The sequence below is a fragment of the Capricornis sumatraensis genome, chromosome 3 (assembly GCF_032405125.1).
Source record: "Capricornis sumatraensis isolate serow.1 chromosome 3, serow.2, whole genome shotgun sequence".
In the NCBI taxonomy this organism is placed as follows: domain Eukaryota; kingdom Metazoa; phylum Chordata; class Mammalia; order Artiodactyla; family Bovidae; genus Capricornis; species Capricornis sumatraensis.
The window spans coordinates 62,399,686-62,419,733 of record NC_091071.1 but is presented as its reverse complement, the minus strand read 5'-3'; the positions used below and the strand labels follow the sequence as shown (position 1 = coordinate 62,419,733).

Below are 20,048 nucleotides of genomic sequence, written 5' to 3'. Positions count from 1 at the left end.
CAGATGAAAGGACAGGGAGTCCTTCTGTGAAAGTGCTGTCTGTAAAGCTGAGGTTTCAGTCCTAATCACCAGGCCCCTGGTCCCAGAGGCCAGAGTGGCCAGTGGAAGTAAGTGCTGCGCTGGGAACTACGAAGGTACATTTTCCGCAATGAAGACGCAGAGCAAGTACTTCTTTGTACCTTCTCCACCATTTCTGGCTTGGAGAAAATGTTCATCAACAGAACAACCTGTCAGTTGTAGCACTTCTGCCACACCCGAAGAGTTCAAGGCTAAGAAAAATTGAAAAAGAAAAATCCAGGATAAAGAAAGATGTGGAAAAGGAGACAGTGGTTCCCTGAGACTTCCAAGGCCTGGGCACGGCCTTCCTTCAGATGGAGAGAACTCAGACTATTGCAGAACGAGAGTAGATAGCGGCAAAGAGGGCAGACAGGCTCACGGTGGCGCGAGGTGAGGGTGAGTGTGGTGAGGGCACTGGAGGAGAAGGCTACTTGCCTTCGGTGACTTCACCCCTGAGGAGATTTTGCGGAGCTCTACCTGCCACTGAAGCCGCACCCTTCTCCTTGAAAGGAGAGTGCACACAGGTGCCCCCCTGGTGGCTCAGTGGCAAAGAGTCCGCTTGCCAACCAGAAGACGTGGGTTTGACCCCTGGGTCGGGAAGATTCCCCGGAAGAGGAAATGGAAACCCAGTCCAGTATTCTTGCCTGGGAAATCCCATGGACAGAGGAGCCTGGCAGGCTACAGTCCATGGGGCCACAAGGAGTTGGACTCGACTGAGCAACAGAGCATGGGTACACCGGGGCCAGAGTTAAGAGGTGGGACTCCAGCACTTTACTCTTTTTCTGTCTTTTTTTAAAATATAAATTTATTTATTTTAATTGGAGGCTAATTACTTTTCTATTACTGATGTCACCTTCGAGAAGCTGGGACCATCGAGAGACGGAATGCTAGTCCACCAGAGGGAATTTTACAGATTATTTAGTACAAACCAGTCAAAATAATGCTTCCTAAGAAGCTCTCAGAGGAAACTTATTAAGAAGCATTAAACAAGACGGATCTGAGATCAGACTCAACAGACCATAATTTCTAATTCTGTGTACTTAAAATAATTCATACACATTGCTTAGGTATTTTGAAGAGACTGATGACTTACTTTAAAATAGAAAATGACTGATTTTTAAAGAATTTTATTTTATGTTTAGAATATTGTAAATAATGGCAGCCCACAGTAAAAAGTGTTTCAACACAGCCTCTTTGTCGTGTTGCCGAAGACGTCAGCCCATAAGTACTGTACCTCCTCCGATGACTTTAGAAATGCCACATAAGTTTGCAGGACTTGTGACCTGGAGTTGATGCTTTGGCCAAATATGTTTAATTCTTCCCCTAGCCATTTGGCTTTAGAAAAAAGCGATGCCAGTTCATCAAGTTCAAAATCATGTTTCTCTGTCAAGAGTTTTGCAGCTGCTTCTAATTCATGTGATGTCTCCTATGAAAGCCAAGCACAGGGGGTCAGCAGCTGACAGGGGAATCATGAACACTCACATTCCATTACTTTCGGTTCAGCCATCTATTACGATTATTAATTGAACTTGTACCAAAATTCTCCTCAATAAAAAGGCACATATTTCAAAATTCAAGAAAAGGCACCACTAAATGAAAACCATCTCAAATTACTCTTTCAGTCTATTAGCTATACTTTTTATTTAGAACATTCTTTTTTGTGTGTGTAGAGATAGGAGAAAGTTTTAGTAGAAAGGTTTATAAAACAGACGTTTAAAATAATTATACATGATAATTGCTTTATGAAATTTACCAATAGCTCTAGAAAGTACTTAAATTAATTTTATTATATAAGAGATGATAAATTTATAGAAATTGTTTACTCATTTTTTAATTCAAAAACATTCTATATTAATTATTCAGTCTCCTTAAAATCTCCATTTACAAGTTTTTATTTTTTTAATTAATTAATTTATTTTAGTTGGAGGCTAATTACTTTACAATATTGTAGTGGTTTTTGCCATACATTGACATGAATCAGCCATGGGTGTACACATGTTCCCCATCCTGAAACCCCCTCCCACCTCCCTCCCCATCCCATCCCTCTGGGTCATCCCAGTGCACCAGCCCTGAGCACACTGTCTCATGCATCGAACCTGGACTAGCGATCTGTTTCACATATGGTAATATACATGTTTCAGTGCTCTTCTCTCACATCATCCCACCCTCGCCTTCTCCCACAGAGTCCAAGAGTCTGTTCTTTACATCTGTGTCCCTTTTGCTGTCTCACATGCAGGGTCATCATTGCCATGTTTCTAAATTCCATATATATGCATGTAGGGAATACGCTACAGATGAGGTCCGAATAACAAAGAGTCAGTGAATGTGACTTGCCTAGGGTGGCTCTTGCACGTTTTCTCTTGAGTGTAATTTCTGGCACATGGAATTTAACCACTGAGTCGATGGATGGGCAGGCACGCACTACATACATGACTGCCACTGACAGAGCTATGTTGTGAGACCAGGCTAGGGTCCAAGCAAACATGAAAGGCAGAAGCTACACCCTCATCTACAACAAGGAGGGATTGCTCTTGCACTTGTATTTAATACACTTCCCAAATACTCTACTAACCAAAGGTAACTTTCATTTACAAGCGCTGCTTCCACAGAGTACTCTGGGAAAAAGGAAACGGAGGAGTTTCTCCCTGTGAAACGTCCTCCTTTCTCTCAAATTTTTAAAATAAAAAAATGAAATTGACTTCAGGCATGTATTTCATTTTAGATGTTTTAAATAATGAATTTAAAAAGTTTTTTTTTTTTTAAATAATGAATTAAAAACACCCCCTTAAATATTGGTTCATCTGTGAGTTTCAGGCGGGGATGCTATTTGTGAAGGAGACTCTTGGATAACTTAGGGGATTGGGATTGACATATACACTTTTATATACACTACCATATATAAAATAGATAATCAACAAGGACCTACTGTATACACAGGGAATGCTACTCAACATTCTGTAATAATCTATATGAGAAAAGAATCTGAAAAAGACTGTATGTGTATATATATATATATATATATATATATATATACACACACACACACGTATAGCACTTTGCTGTATAGCAAAAACTAACACAAAATTGTAAATCAATAATACCCCAACATTAAATAAACATTAAATTAAAAAAAAAGAAATGATGGAATAGCGAGGCCGTTTTCCTGCAGACATGGGTACTTGTTCCAACTTCCTAACCACCTGGTGGGGCAGGAGGGGACTTTATGCAGGAATATTTGAACCCAAGCACCATGCAAAAGGGGTGAAAGGATGCTAGAGAAAATTTCAGATAGAGGAGGGGGCATCTTTTGTCTCTAAACACTAGGTGTGCAAACACGTTTTTTTTTTTTTTAAACCTCCTGGAATCTACATTAATGCATGTTGCTTTTGGTAATTTTGTTTTGCAACTTACTCTAGCAGAAAATTATAAATAGCCTTAGAGAAGCACTCTCCCTGCCTCCTCTGGAACCCCCAGAAGGAGCTGCTAACATCTCCCAGGCAAGGAAAGAGGGCCAAATGAGTGTCTAATACCAGGCTATAATGCTGAGTTTCTGTGAGCTCAAACACCATAATAAATACACATATAAGTAATTTAGATGCATATACTAGTAGGATTTTTTAAGTCATTATTTCCCATAATACTAATTTAGAATTGCAGCCCTTAAGGGACCTAGGATTAAATTTTATAGCTACTGAAAAGAAATTATATTTACAAAATCATAACTATAATAATAACTCATTTTATTTACCTTAGCTTGTTTATCTAGTTCCAGATATTTACTCAAAATCTTCTCTGATTCAGAAAGGCTGGAACCGACATCCATTGCATTGGAAAGTATTGTGCTGATTTTCTGAATGGACATTTCAACCTTCAGAAATAAAGAATATATTGCAGCCTTAGCAATAAATATTGACATAAATGCATGTATATGTGTAGGAAAGATAGATACTGCTCTCTACTTTCCCATTATACTTTAATATATATCAATTTAATCTAAAAATGGTCTAAAATATTTCAGAATTTTATATTTAATAATGCTGCTCTTCATATGAGGTAGTATTACTGACCCACCAAGAAAGGATAGATGTTTACAGATATTTCTCTTATTAATAGCAATGAGATATCAGCAACAATACACATTCTCTAAAAATTTATTATCTATATTACCTAGAAAGGATAATGCACTTGTCAACACATCAATAGAGATGAACTTTTCTGGTTCATTAAATCACAACCGTGCACTATATGCTGAATGGAGCCCAATTTAGAGCTACATTTTGAAACAGAGGTTCAGCACAAGTATTAGATCACTCTATGGATTATTTTATTTAGGGCTGAGGGACTCTAGGGCAGCACTACTTGCTAATATGTGATAACAAAACACAGGAGCATGCTCAGGAGACTTAATTGATGAAAGTGGATGACTTCAATATACAAGGATAAATGAATATAGTGACCTGTAAAGGGTTCTATTCAATTCAAGCCACTGCCTTGCTCTGACTAGAGGCCATACTTCCCAGAGTCAAATTGGCTCTGACTTCACAGTAGCAAGACAATTAGCAATGGCTGTTTGAGTTTCTACTGTTTTCTCCACCTCCATCGCATTAGCTTGAGTCTCAGGCTCCAGGGAATGCAACACTACAGCTGCCACCATGTTTGTAATCTCCCTGGACCCAAGCGTCAGAACAAGGCTCACATTCCCATCTCTGGATCAATAACAGGCGAGGAGGCAATATAGATAGAGACTTGATTATTTAATGACCTCTCCTGTGAAGTCTATTAATTCCACTTGTGTAAGTCAGACATGTAAGTCCATTGAGGCAAATTAAAAAAAAAAATCATTGAAAATTTGAGACCCAGCCTTTGCAACATGGTTCATTAGCATTAATGTCATTGAGATACTACTAGGTTTTGCTATAATTCCATCCATAGACCAGTAATTTTTGTTTAGTCAAATAGTAGCTGCCTGGTTTCATTCCTTTTTGAAAATAGGAAATAAAATTCTTCAAACCGTTGTATTCACTTTGGAGAAAGAATTTTACATGTCTGGTTTTATTCAGAGTGGCCTTGGTACTTTGCACTGTCTTAGTTCAATAAATTATGATAATGGCAATTTATTCCTGGAACCTGTAAAACTCATGATTTGGTTTTTTTTTTTTTTTTTTTGGTATCAGCCTGCTGGTCTTTTTAAAAATTTTTAAATTTATTTTTCGCTGCACTGGGTCTTCACTGCTCTGCGGGCTTTTCCCTAGTTGCCGTGAGAGGGGGCTGCAGTGTGCAGGCTTCTCATTACAGTGGCTTCTCCGGCTGTGGAGAGGGGCTTTAGGGCACGTGGGCTCAGCAGTTGTGGCTCAATTGTTGCGGTGCACGGGGCTTAGTTTCTCTGCGAAAGGAAGGATCTTCCCAGACCAGGGATTGAACCTGTGTCTCCTCTGTGGGCAGGTGGATTCTTTACCACTGAGCCACCAGGGAAGCATTATCCACTATTCTTCTATCGTATGGTGCCATGTCAATCAAAGCGTGCATATGGGAGCCGTGCACAGAACCATGTACATCAAGCAGAACACAATCCCAATTGTGCACCTGGTTCAGTGAACACAGTTAACACAGTTCTGTGCACAGTGAGAGCTGCCTTTGTGTAAACATCCTCGAGGCTGGGCGGCAGGAAGGATGACGCTTCTAGTTTTGGCAACCTGGGGCAGGGATGGTTGGTGAGTAGCAGCGAATTACAGCTTCATTCTGTTTGAATGTAAAGCCTAACGTGGGATGAAGGGAATCCTGAGATACGCCTGTCCCCACCATATGGGCCCACAAGCCGTCATTGCCATACCATCATCTGTCACCACCAGGTAAGGGGCTGCATCTAAATAGCATTATACCTGAAGGAGGACACACTTTATGAAATTACCTCTCTTAGGTGGCCCTCCACCGAGGCTGTGAATTGCTGTCTCTTAAGAGCAAATTCCCTGTGCGCCGAACACTGTTCAGTCAAATGTTCTACCCGTCTTCTGAGGCAGCCCATAATCTCACGGACACCGGTCAGCCGAGAGCTGAATGGAACAAGCCAGCTGTTAGTTCACTCCACCCTTATAGAGAAGCCCCAGGAACAGGGAACATTGCAAGATGAATCTTCCATAAGTATGACTTGATAAAAGTTATTAAGCTTCAGGCTTCAGGATAATAGAAGTTAAGAAGCTGCAGTCCTGGTACAGCACAGAGCAAAACCAAATGATGTTCTTTTGTTTAAGTCCATCCTGAGGGAAAATATGAGTTATGCGTTTTTGCAACCAGGTCTAATCTTCTTTCCTAAAGATTCACTTTTTAATATTTCTCTAAGATGTTTTGAGAGCCCTATGGCAGAAACCACAGTATGTCTGCCAAGAGTTTTCCTGGGGGTTTATTTGAAAGCTTCATTTATCTAAAGATGGTCTTTGAATAGAAATGTATATCAGCCAACTAACAAAACACTGCCTGATCCAATAGGGTAAAATATTCATGTGATATTAGGTCTTGGTTCTGAATGATTACGAATACTCAAGGCTGCAATCATTAGGTGAAAACCAAACTATCACAAATAATGAGGAATCTGATGTACATGTTCATAAAAAGAAACCAAGCCTCATATTATAATTTTGTACCTGTTAATTATACACAGGTATAATTTTCTCACAAGGGCTGGCCTTGTGAGAAAAAGTGAGATGGCAGTTCACAAAATGAAAACGCCTTTAAAACAGCAAATGAACTTTGAGTTGGACCCACTTTGCTATGGTCTAAAGACACACTAGCACGTTTCCAAACCATTTCCAACACAGGCTTACCAGCAATGCCAGACAGAGGAAGGACAGAGCTGATGCAATGAGCACTTTTACGGTGTTCAGCCTATCACTGAGACAGAGCCTCTCCTAATATGTGAGAAGCTGAAGTCTTTAATTTCCCACCAGTCATTTCCTTCCAATACTCATGAAGATGAGCTGATAACTCTTACATTTAATTACCCAGAGCTTAAAAAGATCTTGGAACAAGATACAGAATTCAGTAGTTTTACCTCAAATAATTAATTTATGGCTTTGTAAAAATGAATTTAATTAGTAATGAAATGAGGGCAGGATCCCAAATGCCTGAGAGGGAAAGAGACTTCACAGGAATGACAATGAGGCTGCCAAAGAGTTGAGGGCTCATCAGGTAGCTTGAGAATCTCGTCGAATGTACACGGGATTCAAGTGTGTCCTGTGGGACCACCAGAGGCCAAGAGAAGCTTGATTTTGGAGAAATCTGATTCCTGACACATAGTGTTTCCAAACATTAAAACTTGTTCCACATTTTAATAACTCAGAGGCGGTAAAGAGTATAATCCAGAAATCAGGAGAGTTTAGGAAAATTCTTCATATCCACGAATTCTATAAAAGTAGTGTATTGGTAATAGCAGTCATATTTTGACTATATTTTAGACTTTGTATGCTAAACAAGTCCTTACAATCCCAGTTGTCCTAAATGTTATAGTTTTCTGTAAAATAGGCAAATTTGGAATGAGAAACGTAGAAAAGGTGAGTAAGTACTGTGGAAAGAAGGTACAGAGAATACAAAAGGTAAAGCTTGTCAAAGGAAATGGGAAAGCATTTTCTAAAAATAATCCATTTATGGTGACAAGGCACCATTTTTAATGTTTTAAGTAATCTCTTCTAATTCTCATAACTACTCTGTAATCTGGCTATAACTGTTATCTCTATTTTGCAGATGAGCCAAGTGAGGTAGAGAAATGCTCAGCAACTTACCCAGGTCACATTTATTAAATGGCAGGGCTGGGAATTGAACCTATTCATCTAATCTGAGTCCACATTCTTTACCACCTCATGGTAATAATTTTTCTGGGTCGCTGACATATGATGGCGGGAAGGGGGCGGGATATTCTTTTAAAATTTCACTTTCCCTTGAACTGACTGTTGATGGAAGCAGGATAAGCCTGGCAGGCATGCTCTTCTGAAATTGGCAGTCTTGGCCAGATAATTCAATGTCTGTTGGTAGTTTGCAAAGTGACCACTAGAGGGGCCTGATATCTTGTTCAGATTCACATCTTGAAGGTCCCTCTGGCACAGAGAATGGAAACAGGAAACAAAAGCCAATCAAGCATTTATTCTGTAAAAATACTGCTTTTTAGCAACTCACAATTTTAATTTAGATGAATCATCACGAGCCAAATAGAATGTCTCTCTCTCTCTGTCTTTGAATGGATCATTCATTTTTATTTTTCAAAGACCTAGGAAATCAGTTTCATTTTGTGGTGATTTATACCTTATCTTGTGTATCTACTGCATTATAAATTAAGGGAAAAGGCAATATTCTTTTCATTCATTTATCCTATGCAACCTTGAATACAAAGCCTTGTTAAGAATTAAATTAATGCATATTTTCAAATTAAATAAAATACACTTTGATCAATATTTAAGGGAAGAGAAGACACAAATTTAAGGAGCAAAAATATATGCACAGATAGTTATTGTATTCAAAATGTCACTAGTAACAGTTTCCAACAGTTTTTAAACCAGGATGACATTGCCCTTTGCCTAGTTATAGAGCTTTTAGGCTATCCGAAAACTGCCCAATTTCTTCTTTGATGGTTTAGGATTCATAGTTAGGTTCACTGATACTTATCTCCTCTGTTTCAAGTCTTACAAGGACAGACTGAATTGCCTGTCCCGTGTGCATACCCTTCTTATTTGTGGTTTAGACCTCTTTTTTAGTATAAGTTCTCAATCATTTTGCTCCCAACAGCCAGCTCCTGTTTTCGTCTATGTCCTTGGCTAGATCATCTCTGTCAGGTGAGAAGGTATTAACCCCTTCCCTCTGAATGGAACCTTTATCTGTCACACTCCTGACCCCAGGTCTGTTTCCTCTCCTTCCTCCTTGATGAAAACCTAATCTGCAGATTATAACCGCCCTATGCCACCATTTTCAGCTGGAAACTTGAAAAATTGATTTTCTTTTGAAGATTCCAGACATTTCTTTTGAACATTTCAAAACATTTTAAAACATGTATAGCCTCCCTATTGCCAATTTCCTCAGAGTCTGAAATGCAGATTGTTTGATCAAAGGAAAAATATGACCTCAAACTCTGCCAGCAATTCTTACATGAACTGAAAGTAAATTAATAGAATTCCATTAGTCACCCAGTATTACTTCACAGTAGTGTTACATAAGCGATGGGGTAAGAACTGTGGACAGACCAAAGAAATTTGGTAGAACCAAGTTCCCTGGGTATTTTGTTTTGACTCAGGACACACTGCTCACGCGCTGCCTGATGGGGTAGGAGAGAAGCGACCAGTGGACCTGCTTTCTAAGCCTAACAATCTGTGGCTCTGTAATTTACAATGGAAATATTGCTTGATCTTCAGGCACTCTATGAATGGATTAAATGGTTCCTGCCTGTAGTATGAACATGGGGTATATTGGATTATTCTTGATATCGATTTTGACTTCTTCAAGCATCACAGAGGCTCAGGAATGATAGACTGTGAAGGCTCTTTAGACATTTGGTAGAAACTTCACCATGGAAGTATTTTCTCCCCTCTTCATTAAGCCAGGAGAGGGGAGGGAAGGGGAAAGAAAAATTATATTTTTCCCTAGAGAGCAGAGACATATTGACTTCGGGCTCAAAAATAAACTGTTATATTTCCTATATGGAAGCAGTTGCCCTACACCTTTGCATTTGTTACAAACTGAGGCTGCAGAAAGGGAGTAAATCCCAGTGCTAATATGTTTTAATAATTCTTTCCCAAGAGCAGCAAGTTGCTTTCAGACCTTTCATAAATTACTACTGGCAGTCCATCTGGATTAGGAGCTGAACCAGATGGTAAGCACTTGACAGCTTACTCTATCTCATCAGAAGGAATCAGCTGATCATATTTTTCTTATTGTCTATGGACAAATTATACTTTGAAAATGGGAAAAAAATTATCTTCCTTATGTTTAGCTTGCTACTTCTCTTGACAGGAACTCTTCATGTTTAACATCTTTATTTTGCAGGAAACAACCACCTCTCTAGTTTTCATCCTTACTTTGAAAAAGTGCCATTCCAACTGAGGAAGTGAAATGCATGTTTTGACAATAATTTTTTTTTCTGATTTATGTTGTATACATTTTGAATCACTGCCTACCACACGGATATCACACCCACACACATCTCATGCACACAAGACAATAAAGAAACATAAGTAGTAAGTGGGGCTGAAGCTACAGGTTTCCTGGGTTCAGATCCATGCAGAGATGCTCACAAATTTCTTTCCTATGAGGACAGAAAAACGAAAGCATGCAACTCCATGAAGGGAAGAAATCAGTAACAGCGATGGGGTTTTCCCTCCTTACAAAAGGAGATTGAAAAACTCTACAGCTAGCTGCTGTAGGAATCAGACACTGCCGGGCAGTCAGGAAGCCCCACTCCTCCCCAACCTGGTTTACTGGCTGCACCTCTGAGAGCCACAGTATCTCCATGTGAGCTTGGGTGACCCTGATCAAACAGCAGAAGATAGCTGCTGGACTGGAGACCCTGTAGGTCCAGGTAGAAGTCACTGCAAAGCTGCTCAGGAGGAAAGAGAAAAGAGCAGAGAACAAAGCAAGGACAACGAAGCTGAACAACAAACACTTTGCATTTAGAGGACAATCTACAATTTCAAAGCACATGAGGAAAATGAATCCCAAGGAAAAACACCCAACAATCAAAAGCTAAATACACTCTGTCTGAAATGAAAATAAGTAGAGCAATCAGATGAGAGATAAAGGAAAAGAGAGATAAAGAAAGATAGAGAGATAGAGGAAAAATCAATACCCATAATAAAGAAACAAAAAACTCTGAAACAAGAACAGTCAGAAATAAAACAAAATTGAATAGAAAAAAGGAGTTAGAAATCCTAAGAGTGAAAATAATACAGTTGTGCAAACAATCAGAAGAATCCACTGTTGAAAACAAAGGGAAAATTAACAAGAGAAAAATGAATCTGATTCGTTTTTGAGGGAATGCAATGAAAGTGATCAAGGAATGAAAAATATGAAAGTTAAGAGACAGACTGAGAGGCTCCAAGATTCTTCTACGGGGAGTTACTGGAAGAAGGAAAAGAGAGAAAAAAGGAAATTATAATTAAAGAGATAATTGTGGAACATTTTCCATAATTGATGACATATATCCTCAGGTAAAAGGGGCACAGTAATAGCTAAACAGACAAATACTCTCATTTGAGATAATTTGGAAGATAGAAACATACATTTTAATGTATTTCCTTCCAAAAAGTTTTTCCCTTTGCAGTCCTTTCCACCCCTCTCCCGCTCCAAAGTTACTACAGTGTGGTTTGGAGCCTACTTTACCCTCTCAACATTATATTGTGAGGATACTCTGTCTTCAAATATTTCTCAAAAACATTCTTTTGATATTGGATTAGAATATTCCACACTATGCTTGCCCTTAAACTATTCAAACATTTCCCTATTTTCTGGACATATGTAGGTGGTTTTCAGGTTTGCACCATTATAAACAGCACCATGATAAGCATTTTATTCATAAATATGTCCACTCCCATCTCTCCCGTGTTCTTTTCTCTCTGAGCCCTCTCGTTGGAGAGAACTCTCCTTCAGTGGTCCAAAGCACAGGTGTCTGCCCCTTCAGTCAGCCTTCCCCTGTAGATGCTGCAGTTCCAAACCTTTCTGCTCTGGGATCATCACTATTTCACATCACAGCATTATCAGTTAATAAATCCATGCTGTAATGAGTGACTCCTAGAAATTTTCTAAGAACCTAATCTAATCAGTCATAGATTTAATGGAAAGGGTAAACTTTTAGTGCCTTCCGTACTAAGAGTTTCAAAATTATAAAAGTCTTAACAACGGTAACAGGTCCAGATTGCAGTTATGACATTTACTCAACCTCTAAAGAGAACAACTTAATATAGATTTGAAAATATTTGGAAAAGTGGCTGAGTTAACACTGTCATAAGAATTCAACTTTGCAATTTCCCAACTTTCAGGATTTGACATTTACCATCTAAATATATCATCAGACTTAAGAAAAAAAAGTTCTTTTAAGTTCTTAAATGCTTAGCAGAATTCCTACAATGTGTGATCTTGGATGACTCTGTGGCACAAAGGGATTCTGGTTTTGTTTCTCTGTTGTTGTTGTTGTTTTTAGTTTGTTGGTGGGTGGGGATTTATTTTTGTGTGTTCTCCACTTAAGATCTTTTACAATATTTTTTCTCTGACATAAGCTTTGCTTTATGCCACATTAGCCCCTTAACATTTCAAATCAAGTCACCTAATAGGTAAATATTGAGATAAGGAACATAAAAGAGGTTTCTTTATGGTTGGCCTTAAGGGCTGACCTCAAGCTGATGTCATGGTCTGGATGAAGAGATGATGCTATCACAAGTCAAAATTAAGGAATGAGTCAGAAGACCACAGAGTGAAAAGTGAAACTATTGGATAAAGCCAACAAATGTAAAGGAATTAAAAAAGCATTGTGTGGTGGATATTGATTCTGTTCATCTTGGTTGGAAGATGCAGCCCCTTAACTCATCTTAGATGATCAAATCCAACAATGGCCCTTTCGAGTCTCATTCCTTCACTTGACCCATCCTGACCACAGGAGCTTGGGACAGTGTCTCTCTTCTCTGAAGAGGTCCCCAAGGCTTCCTCAGGCCTAAGAACACTCCCTTCACGTCTTATTCCCTGACTGGCCATTAATAAGGTTCTGGAGACTCGGGAACAGATTTATGCATCTTTGTGCTTGAAGCCCAGTGCTGGTATGTCATATGAGATGCTTATATACATATGTTCAATAATGTTTTAAATAAACTGAAAGAAAGAAAAACTTCACATGGAAGAGGAGATTTGAGTTGAAACTAGAAAGTAGATGGAGCACATTTTAAATGCACTAGAATTAAAAAAAAAAAAAAAACCAAACCCACCTTCACCAGGCTTGTTGCTAGTGACTGAAGTTGAAAGCGAGGAGACAGCTAACAACCTAACACAGTGGTCAGACCTGCACTCTCTCTACCCTTTCTACTGTGACAGATGGTAGGACAAGTTACATGAACCTCTCTGAGGCAGCTTCCCCACCTGAAAAAACAGGACAATGATAATAGAAGCACCTGTATAATAGGGTGGTTTGAGGATGAAATCTGTTAATGTGGATAAAGCACACACACATTGCCTTTATTGCCAGTGAGCATTTGGGCATAGTCTAACTCCCACTTAACTCTTTGATCTTGTCTTAGGCCTTTTTCCCTAGTCACCCTCTCCTCCAGCAAAACTGTACTTATTTCTGGTATGGTTTTGCTGCTATTTTGCAGGGCCTCTCATCTCCCAGCTATTTGCATGATAGCTCTTTCTCTTCAGGGAATCCTTCCCTGACTACAATGTCTAAGATGGTCCCCTCCCACAGGCACTCTTTATCCCATTCCACTTTTTATTTTTCTCAAAGTACTCATTGCTCTGTAAGAGCATCTCATGTATTGATTGGTCAGTTGACTATTTCTTCCCACCAGAATATAAATAGCATGAAGGCAGGAACTTCATCTACTGGATTGGATACTTGGGAGCATCTGATTTACAAAAGACAATAATATGTGGGCAATGACAAAATGAGTGACTGAATGAACCATGGTCTCTCTAAACTTCATTGTCATTCACATTATCAATCAGGGTAAGCAGTGGCTGTCAACATAAATGAAAATCTTGGAAAGAGGAAAATCCTGACTTATTCCTGTTTTTATTTCTCTGTAAAAAATAAACATATGAAGAATTAACATTAAATAAATAACAATAAATGTTAGAGCAAGAGGGCAATACTGAAGGTTATGCCAAAGTGTTTAGTCAGGATGAGGTTTATAAGTTTCAATTCACCACAACAAAATAGAATGAAAACTGAAACAGTCTTTTATGCAGAAATAGAAATTGAGTCAATTCAGAAGCAAGTTTACATGTAAATCTGAAGTTAATTTTAGCAAACAGGAAAAGCTAAATGAATACTTTATAAGGTAGCCTGGTCTTACTGGGTGCTTCCATGTTTTTGAGGCCTGTATCTTTCTGAATTATAGTTTTATCTGGATATATGCCCAGAAGTAGGATTTCTGGATCATACGGCAACTCGATTTTTAGTTTTCTTACGAAAACTCCACACTGTTTCCATAGTGGCTGTTGGTGGGAAATTACCTTCCCACCATCATTGTAGAATGTTTCCCTTTCCTCCACGCCCTCTCCAGCATTTGTCATTTGTAGACTTTTAAAATGATGGCCACTCAGACTGGTGTGAGGTAGCATCTCACTGTAGGTTTGGTTTGCATTTCTCTAACAATTAGTGATGTTGAGCATCTCTGCATGTGCCTTCTGGCAATCTGTATGTCTTCTTTGCAGAAACATCTCTCTAGATCTTCAGCCCATTTTTTCGATTGCAGTTGGATTTTTTGTTGTTGTTATTGTTGCATTATATGAGCTATCTGTATATTTTGAAAATTAAGCCCTTGGTTGGTCTCATCATTTGCAAGTATTTTCTCCCAGTCCATATTTTCTCTCATGTTTTTGTTTATGTTTTCTTTGTTTTAGAGTTCTGAGCTGAGCGCTCACTGAGAAAAAAATAGGAGGGTCCCAGTTTTTGTCCAGTTATGGAAAACTTCATCCTCATACAGCATTTCTGACCAGCACTTCCAATCACTATAGCTTCCTGTGGCTTAATAAATGCAGAATTCTGCTTGGGAGCAGGGCACCTCTGGACCGTCTTTAAACTCAGTGCTCAGAGATGATGCCAAGTAAGACCTAAGAGGAGGTGAAGAGGCCAGAATCCAGAACTTTCAACCTTTCTGTAAGTCTGGTGTGACCATTATCAGATCCCATCATAGGTAACTTGCATCATAGCTATTAATACATGCAAACGAATGCGCTCAAATGCCTTTTACATTAAAGTGAATTTAGATTGTATGACAGATATCACACCCTGATAAGATAATGAACAATTTAACAATGACTTAGAATTAGCACTTGAATGCACGGAGGAAATAGAAATGCAAGGAAACGTAAATAACCACCATTGATTCTGTGAGGCTGCCCCAGCTTCAAAGGTATTTGATTCCAGGATAGAAAAACAGTGTGGATCTGTTCCTAAAAGATAGCAATTACACAAAAAATGATGACAAAATTCTCAGATTTACTGGGAAGCTTTACCACAGATAAATGTGAACTTCTGAAGTTCTGTTTTCTTAAGTAACAAGAAAAAAAAATAGATCTAAGGGTCTCTGAAATTCTTGAGTGCCCCAGTACTAGATTTTGCCTTTTATTTCCTCAAGAGAAGTGTTTATCTGCCCTATTTCTAATATAACTTTCCCCAGTTAGTGAAAATGAATGATTTGATGCAGTTGACTCCACTGTAGTCATCTGAAACAATCATGTAACTCTTAGTATTTTGCTTTTAAAACTCTTTGTATAGAAGGTAAATAAGTAAATGAACCAGTTGTTTATTGGGTGCTCCCTGTGGACCAAGAGTGGTGCTACTGCATATGATTAAAAAAAAAAACAAAACACCTCTCTATAAAATGGGTGTCTCCATTTTTACTGATGAAGAAACTGAGGGTCATTTAGAGAAGTTAAGAAGTTTAAAAGTCATGGCATTGTTTTGGCTCTCAGAATGCATGAAATAAAACTCCTTTGATACTAAGTTCTAAGCTTCTCATCCATGCCAGTTTTTAAGTGCCTGATAGCAGGAACGTTAGTGTTTTGTGTCCTAGCAGTGTGGCGGGCCGTCAGAAGTCTAGGAAGCCATTGTGATGCTCAGCAACACATACTTTTCTCTGTGGGAATTCATGTTTATTTCCCTTGCCATTATTCTAAGCTACGGTTTCAAGCCAGCCATGGCTGCAACTGGAAATTTCCTTCTTAGGTTCAGCTTCTCTCCCATGGTGATGACCCAGGACATTGAACAGATAAACCATTACATGAGGAAGGGAAGCAAGTCCCAAGTGAAATGCATGGGACTGAGGTGAGTAACTGTGTGGCTCTGGTTTGCAACTGAGATTCTAATGAATTTCAATTCAGCTTCTAATGGATTTCCAGAATGTCCTTTGCCAAGTATGAATTGCTCTTTACCTTCAACTCCTCCTGCAAAATGGAAATAGTATTGATTTGTAAAATTTTGTGAAATTTCAGGGCAACCAACACCTTGTAATTACTATGAAAGTTCATATATCTAGGATGTTGACAGACACTCCACTTCTTATTATTTTTTAATCTAGTTACTTAACTATTAATTCAAGTTTCTTAAAATGGTGGCTAACTATTACTTCTATTAAGATTCAGCCTGCAGTCTGAAGAATAGAAATTTAGATGCCCCTTTGAAAAACTATGTATATATAAATTTAGACTAGAAAGAGCAAAGAAGGCAAAAAGACTGAGACTAGCTAAGTAAATAAAAATAAACATATTGACCATTACAAAATGGATAGCCAAAGAGAATCACTGGAACACTGCGGGTAGAATGTAATACAAAACAGAAGCACTTCTCTATATTTAAGTATAGGAAATAGAGCATCCCTGATTAGAACAAACAGGATCAAGTCTGAAAAAGTAAAAGTGAAGGTCGCTCAGTTGAGTCTGACTCTGTGACCCTGTGGACTATACAGGCCATGGAATTCTCCAGACCAGAATACAGGAGTGAGTAGCCATTCCCCTCTCTAGCAGTAATAAATTGTGACCAGTTTTCCTGTGCCAGGACTTAAGCATCAAAACTGAACACCAAACTTCAGTTTTTGATCAAGGAGCAGTGACCCTCATGCCTTAAGCTAGAAAAATAGACAAAGCATATAAAACAATGGTTCTCAGACACTGAGGGTCAAGTAACCCAGGGCAGTGATCCTTGAGAGAAGGGAAATGAATGGGGTGAGCCTTACATCTGCCTTACCTGCTGCCTGGGAGATAATTTCTAGACCAAACTTTAGGGAAATGGAACCAAACAGAGTCCAAAGGACTTACTGATTTGAGGAGACAGAGATCAGACTTCAGGGAAGCCAAGGCACCTAGAATCTCTGGGACAGCATACCAGTGACAGTCTTCAGACTGTCAGGGAGGGGTCTTTAACTCCCTCCTGAGCCACCCCTACGTGAAAGGAAACTGCCCAAGGCCAGGGAAAGCACCACAAGTAAAGAACAGCCTGAACAGAGAAATATAATCGTCTGCACTCTGAGAACTGCTTGCTAAACTGACATGGGACCATGCCCCAATTATAGCTGGAGACCTCACCACTTGCTCCATCATCACATAACTCAGATCAATGTCCAACAGCTACCTGGAGTTCAGACACAAGTCTAGGCATTCCATAGGATTCCTTCTGTCAGGTCCAAGAAACATGCATTCTGGAAGGCCTTGAGCAGAGGATGGAAAAAGGAGTTCTCATATCCATAGGGACCAGACCTGAGTACCTTTGTGCTCCTGGGGCCAACTGGACACACCACGATACATGGTTTGGAGCCAAAGTAAGGAAACTTAGTAACTACAGCTACTGTTAGTTTTTTTTTTTTTAATCAGGTGAGAAGCATTTATCCTCATAGCCTCAGCTTTTTAGCTCTGGCTGGAAAATCTTGGATTATTTCTGATCTTGGCTTTGCATGGTCCTATAACAACCATCACAAGCCCTGGTTAAATATATCTGTCTGAACTCAGACTGCTGCCGCTGCTAAGTTGATTTAATCGTGTCCGACTCTGTGTGAACCCATAGACGACAGCCCACCAGGCTCCCCCGTCTTCTCTTTCTTTGGCTACGCCATGTGGCATGTGGAACTTCCCTGACCAGGGGTCAGACCCATGCCTCCAGTACAGAGTCTTAATGACTGGACCACCAGGAAAGTCCTCAGAGTATCTTTTGAAAAGAAAATACCCTAAACCCAAACTTACCAAATCAACATGTGTAAATGCATCTAAAATAGAGCAGAATGAGGGTTTAAAACAGAAACAATATAAAATTTTACCACCTTTGGCCTATTTCATTGTTCCTCAAACTGAATGCCCTTGAGTTTCAAGGGGATTGTGGATATGGAAGATAAAAACCATGCTTCTCCCATGTGCACAAATCTTTGTGTCTCTCTATGTCAAAATGTAAGCCCTATCATCATTCTTCCTAGCCAGTATCCATTCCATCATCTGCTCTTTCTGTCAGCTCCCTTTTGTCTTCCAGTCTCTGTCCTTGATCATACATTCTTCCTGCACCCTCTTTCTGTTCTCTAGGTCCTTCTCTCTCCTCATTCCCACCCAACTCTAAGCTCACAATGATACACTCACTGAATGTGCTCATAAAAACAGCCCACTGGTTAAGAGCAAGAGGCCTAGGACGCATTAGACCATTAATTTGGGCCCATGTATTTGGATTCAAATTCTGGCTCTGCCACTAATTAACCAGTTACATGACTGCAAGTTACTTAATCTTTGTGTGTCTCAGTTGCTTGTAAAAGAGAACCTTAATAGTATATTGTACACCTTGTAGAGTTGCTGTGAGGATTAATGAGATAGCGCTTCTAAAGCTGTTGAGATAGTGTTGGGCATGTGGTGGGCTCTCAACTATTTAAAATGTAATTACTATTTGTTATTAATAATGTTATCTTTTAATTAGGGTTTTTCTTGTTGATCCATCAAGGTCAGAAATGAAAGGGAATTCTAGAACTTTACTTTTTCCAGAAAGGGACAGGATAGACTCAAGACTTATGAATTAAAAGCCAGGAAGAAATCCCACGAAGATGCTAGGATGTGAAAAGTGTACAGAAGGAAAGCTCTGTCTCTTCTTTTGTTCCTTTCCTTCCTCCCTCTTCAGAAACTCATAGAAAGGAAGTGTTAGCACCTTCAGGTCCTCAGGTTAGAATATAGCCTCCCTTCTGGAAGAGCAATGCTGTGTTCAGAATTATGGTTGACCAAAATTCAACAGATCCTTCTATGCCATGTTACAACACAGCAGAACATCAGAAGTAAGAAAAATAATCATACAACTTATTATTATTGTTTTTTAAACAGGCTGCAGACACTATAAAAAAGCCTGTTACACTGAGGAAGAAATAGACTTCACTTACCTGCAGGAAGCTAGTTGGCTGATCAAGGCTTGTCCTTTCTGCAAAGCATCAGCTGTGCAGTCTTTAATTTCTCTGTGTAATTCCTCATGCCTCGCCGCCAAGACAGGCAGACTTAAACCCTCTGATTTAAGGAGCTTAAGGTAAGCTTCAACTCTTCCAAGTGCATCAAATGCCTGCCAAAGAAAACATACTTTCATTTTCTGCCTGTCTAGTGTAAAGTCTACATCAGTGTGTACATAAAATACTAGAGATTAAACCAGCCCGCTCAATTTATTGGTTTGATCATAACCAAAAACAACAATCCGAGTCTTAGAAAACAGCATATAGCTTTTAGGCTTCATTTGGGGAAATTGGTCATGGTTTCGTTCAGCAGAGATAAATGTCAACACTGTAAAATTACCAAAATGATTTACATTGAAAATGTAGCTACACAACACAGTTACAACTGTATAAAATTTGGAGAACCAGGTTTAATTTTGCACATTCTGTCCTGAATACAATGAACAAATGAGATTTTTTCAAAATATTATGCAGACTTCATAAGTTGAATATCTCTGTAATATTCTCTTTAAAAATTCCCAATAAATTGCACTTTGGATCTGAAATGCCAGGGGGAAGTATTCAAGAAATTTGGGGGCTTTTGACACTTGCCTTTCCAAGTATAACATTTTCTGCTTACTCTACCCAAGGCATCTGTCTACAGAGATTGAGATTTGGTTCTGAAGCAGTGCAAAGACTAAGACAAGCAAATATTTAGCTTCTGACATGCATAATAGGATTATGAAGGAAAAAAGAAGAACATCACCTTGCAAATCAAGATATTGTTTTGAGAGGGGATTTTTAAATTCTTTTATTTTTTTCCTTTGTTATTATAGCAGATCAGCAACCAAGTATGGGAGATTAAGCTTACAGAGT

General features: G+C 39.0%; 1 protein-coding gene across 1 annotated transcript in view; it reads right to left on the bottom strand.

The window, feature by feature from the left end:
- Positions 1–20,048, bottom strand: part of CCDC141 (coiled-coil domain containing 141) — a 232,374-nt gene that overhangs the window by 56,335 nt on the left and 155,991 nt on the right. Inside the window, exons 8-11 of the mRNA XM_068969187.1 lie at positions 19,134–19,306; positions 5,966–6,107; positions 3,806–3,925; positions 1,292–1,483 (exon numbers count right to left, since the gene is read on the bottom strand). Of these exons, the coding sequence (XP_068825288.1) occupies positions 1,292–1,483; positions 3,806–3,925; positions 5,966–6,107; positions 19,134–19,306 (627 nt within the window). The remainder of the gene's footprint in view (positions 1–1,291; positions 1,484–3,805; positions 3,926–5,965; positions 6,108–19,133; positions 19,307–20,048) is intronic.